The 4,723-nt window shown below is 37.8% G+C and overlaps 1 protein-coding gene across 1 annotated transcript; it reads left to right on the top strand.

The window, feature by feature from the left end:
* Window positions 1-304: 304 nt before the first annotated feature.
* LOC143598096 (uncharacterized) lies at window positions 305-1,843 on the top strand. The gene has a single exon (XM_077076407.1). It carries the CDS (start codon window positions 642-644, stop codon window positions 1,728-1,730), a length of 1,089 nt encoding a protein of 362 aa, XP_076932522.1. The 5' UTR covers window positions 305-641; the 3' UTR covers window positions 1,731-1,843.
* The last annotated feature ends 2,880 nt before the right edge of the window (window positions 1,844-4,723 follow it).

Genomic DNA, 4,723 nt, shown 5'->3' with positions numbered 1-4,723 from the left:
ATTCCTCCATAACACATTGTCTAAGGATGAAGTATGGACCAACTTGAAATGGCACAACTATCTTGGGGCTTTAGTTGTTGTGTGTAAACATGAGTATTAGAGATTATTATAGAATATATTATTAGAGTTTAGTATTATAGTTTTACCGTAGTTAAAAAATTGTATTTAATTATGTTTCCGTGTATTTCTCATTATACTCCTATATATAGTTAGTTAATAATACATTATATCTCCTCACGGGGTTTTCATTATTCTACAATTAGCATCAACATTTTATTTGAAATGGATAATAAATATTAAAAATATTAAAACCCAAATAGTTTGAAGCTCATTTTCAATGATCAAATAAGACGAAACAAATTTAAAGGCACATAAAGAAGCACGTTGTCACCTTACACTCCACAATAAAAACAACCCGAATATCGTGACCGTGACACAAAACAATCAAAACTCACACTCCACAAGTTACAACTCAAGTCCCATGCCTCCTTACCACAAACCCCAAAGGATAAACCTTAAGGCTTAAACCATCTAAGCCACAAAAATATTATTATTACTACTACTACAACTACTAGACATATCCTGTTAATTGTTAATCCCATTTCCACAACATCCTAAACGTACCCTTCATTCAACCAACCATGGGTTGTGCATCATCTAAACACGTAGAAGCCGGAACCATAGACGTTTATCGTCCATCCGCCACTAGCTTCGCTGTATTCGACATCAACGCCATCAAAGAACCATGGCTAGCCGTCGAAGAACAAGAACTCGAAAAACCCGTGGTGGTCAAAAAATTGCCTAACCACTTGCCAGTTCCAATACTTGAAACACTTGACAATGATGAAGATGTCCCACGACCATGGGATGAAGTGAAAAAAGATTTGGAAGACTTGAAGCCCACCTTAAACAACCCGACTCCTCGTCCATCGACCCCCGAGGAACCCGAGAAAAAGATGAAACGCAAGAGCTTTTCGTTCCACACGCTTGAAGAACTCGAAAGCAATACGAAAACGACAAGTAAACCAAACCCCGTATTGAAAAAAACCGAGTCGTATAACGAGTTGGGAAATATCCGATTGAAACGGACTGACCCGGGTACCAAATCCGTGTCACGGGGCAGGGGTATACCGCCCCCGGTGCCAGAAGGATACAAATCTTTGAAAGATAACCCGTTTTTATTACGAGATAAAGAGGAGAGAGAAAAACAAGGCTTACCGCCGCTTTGGATGAAGCGGGACCCACTTGAGGATTACCCTGAAATCTGCCCGCCTGGCGGGTCAGAAAAAGTGGTTATATATCTGACATCATTGGGTGGGGTTAGAAGGACATATGAGGATTGTAACCGGGTTAGGTCTATTATGGAGCTCCATGGGTTTTTGTACGAAGAGCGGGACATAACGTTACACGGTGAGTTTCGATCCCAGTTGAAAGAGTTGCTTGGTGACTCGGTGACCGTGCCAAGGATGTTTGTGAAGGGTAGGTATATAGGGGGAGTAGATGAGATTGTGGGACTAAACGAGACGGGTCGACTCAGAAGGATATTGAGTCGGGTTGGAATTGAAAGGGAGGTTGGAAGACAAGCGTGTGAAGGGTGCGGTGGTGCAAGGTTCGTGCCATGTTTGGAATGTGGGGGGAGTTGTAAGATTGCGGTGGATGGTAAAAAAGAGAAAGAAAGGTGTCCCGAATGTAATGAAAACGGGCTAATGTATTGCCCTATGTGTTCATGATTTGATCAGACCGTGGTCGTCTTGGAACACGGCCGATTCACCATTGTAATGTTGTTTGAACCTATATGGTTTGTTTTGGTTTTGTTTGGTTTGGTTTGATTTTTAATATAGAAGAATAATAAAATATACGTTTGTAGATGAAATAGTTATTTCAAATTTTCCCATTGAAGAACAATTGTATGATACGTAGAATGATAATAGGTCGTTGTTTAAGGGTGTGCATGGAACAGAGGAAAATGATCTGGAAATAACCATATCTTGCCCAAAACCAACGGATTTGTTTTAGGCAATGTGTAGTGCAGGGGCTACAATTGGGGGCGAATTGTGACACGTGGCGTCCAGTCAGCAAGGAGTGAAAATTTGTTTTTGGGGTGTAATGGTATAGGGGCTACAAGTTGGGCCCACAGTGTCTTTTTTTATTATTTTTTTTATAATTAAACTAATTAAATAAAAACCAATTTATTTAAATAATTAAATAAAAATACATTAAAATTAAAAAGAAATACAAAAAAATACATAACTAAAAAAAAATACATAAGTTTGACCGAAACCAGGGAATTGGTAGTTCGGTTGGTTTGGTTGGCTTGATTGCGAACCATACGTTTGACCGAAATCAGGGAATTGGTAGTTCGGTTGGTTTAGGTTGTTTCTGTTGGGTTTCTATGGATATTATATAATTAGTTAACCATTTAACTAGTCACAATAAGGCGGAAGCGTGATATTTACAAACTAAACATATGTATCCATGTGTTTATATATGTATATATTACAAGTTTATATAAGATATGTTCATGAACAACCTAGTTTATTCATGTCATAAGATTACCAATAATCTATTTATTAGAAACCCGAAGCAAGGATCAAATGATACGGAAAAACTAAACTATCAAAACTATAAACACTTACATTCTTAACCTTTTAAGAGTGTAGTTGTTGTTGAAGAAGATGATGATGTTGATGCTAGACTTTCAAAGGAAAATCCTCAAACGGAATATACCCCGAGCCTCCAACACACACCGAGCTATGTTAGGGAGCTTGAACACCAAAAACCGAGACCTGAGCCTCTTCCTTTTGTCTTGGCCGAAAACAAGAAGAAAGAAAAGAAAGAGTTGTGTGGTTTTGTTACTTGAAAGTTTTTTGATGATCTTGATCTTTATATCATCATTCAATCAAATCAAACATGGTGTTAGGTGTTTTTGGTCAAGTAACCCATACTCAAACCATACCAAATCCATGACAAAATATTGACCAAAATCATGGGGTGTGGGGCCCACCCAAAACCGGCCCCAAATATATTTATTTATTTTTTTTTATTTTTTATTTTATTTATTTATACTTTATAAAATATATAAACACCCCATCTTTTATAAACCATTTTATAAAAGAACACATAGTTAAATAATCATTCCAATAATAATTATTTGAATAAATAAATTAACCAATTAATTTATTTAACACTTTCAAGTAAGTATTCAGAAACCCGATTTTCTGAATGTATCGTGTTCTGTATTTGTCTCATAGATCTTATCTTAACAAATACATAATTGGTGTGTGTCTAACTCGTTATTGGGTATGACCCGACTTGGATCAAACACTACTAGCCACATTAACCTAATTATGTGTCTCGGGCATACGGTATTCCAACAATCTCCCACTTGCACGTGACTCATAAGAAGTTAATGCTAATGGTGAATACCGCCTAACAACAGGTCACCACCCTTAGTGTGTTTGACTAAGTGCCATTCGATAACATCATCACCTTCAAGTCCATACTTGATATGATATAGGTAAGTCTTATCATTACATCCCTTTGTTACTAGATGTCCTGTCAAATCGAAGAGACACAGAGTGATCATTCTCTCAATGATTTAACTTAACAGGCCTTAGACATCTAAACTCTCAACACATAAGAGGAACAAATTCCATCTTGACTGCATACATCCTCGTTGACATCTCATATAATATCTGAGCTCTTTCTTACACGTCATCGTGTTACCGAAATAATAAAGAATAGAGTCAAGATATCAGACTTGATGAAAAACCAGATCCGATATGCATCTCAGGTCAAAGGACACAATGATACTCGCCTTTACTCAAGGATTACTTATGATCAGTTGCACTAACTCCATGCAGTGATCCTTGAGAGCGGATCATGTCCAATATTTGTATCCCACAAATATCTATGAACCTTGGTGGCAAACCTATGCCCTATATTCATCACATGAATATCAACCAATCCGGGTTCATAATAGTCTTAACTTCATACTTGTTCCCACAAGCATGATCGACTACGGACGTTTAGAACAACATAAGTCATTCATGGATTAAACATGCAAATATAGAACATAACTCATTGAATAATTAAAACATAATTAATTTTCATGAGATACCCATTACATTCGTTCTTATACAAACACTAAATACAGATTAAATCCACTCACTAGAATACCGAAGTCCTAATGCACAAACATGACCCTCATGCTTTGGCCTATCGAGGAGCTTCGTGAGTGGGTTCGCAATATTTTGATCGGTATGAACTTTATGAATACATATCTTTCTCTTTTCAACTTCATCCCTTATGTAGTTGAATCTGCGCTCAATGTGCCTCGTTTTCTGATGAGCACGAGGCTCCTTGATCTGTGCAATAGCACCCTCATTGTCACAGAATATCTCTAGGGGCTCCTGAATGGTAGAGATAATCCCTAGATCCATGATGAACTTTTTCATCCATGCAGCCTCTTGGGCTGCCATTGAAGCGGCGATGTACTCAGATTCTGTAGTGGATAACGCGACAACATCCTGCTTCGAACTCTTCCAAGAGACAGCGCCTCCATTCAAAATGAAGACATATCCCGACTGTGACCGAGAATCATCTCGGTCAGTTTGGAAACTCGCATCCACGTAACCCTTTACGACGAGTTCCTCCTCACCAGACCCATATATTAAAAACATATCCTTAGTCCTTCTAAGGTATTTTAATATATTCTTGACAG

The sequence above is a fragment of the Bidens hawaiensis genome, unplaced genomic scaffold (assembly GCF_021521415.1).
Source record: "Bidens hawaiensis isolate Kalapana, Puna unplaced genomic scaffold, B.hawaiensis_p1.1 tig00049640_1, whole genome shotgun sequence".
Taxonomy (NCBI): Eukaryota; Viridiplantae; Streptophyta; class Magnoliopsida; order Asterales; family Asteraceae; genus Bidens; species Bidens hawaiensis.
This window is presented reverse-complemented; position numbering and strand designations above follow the sequence as displayed.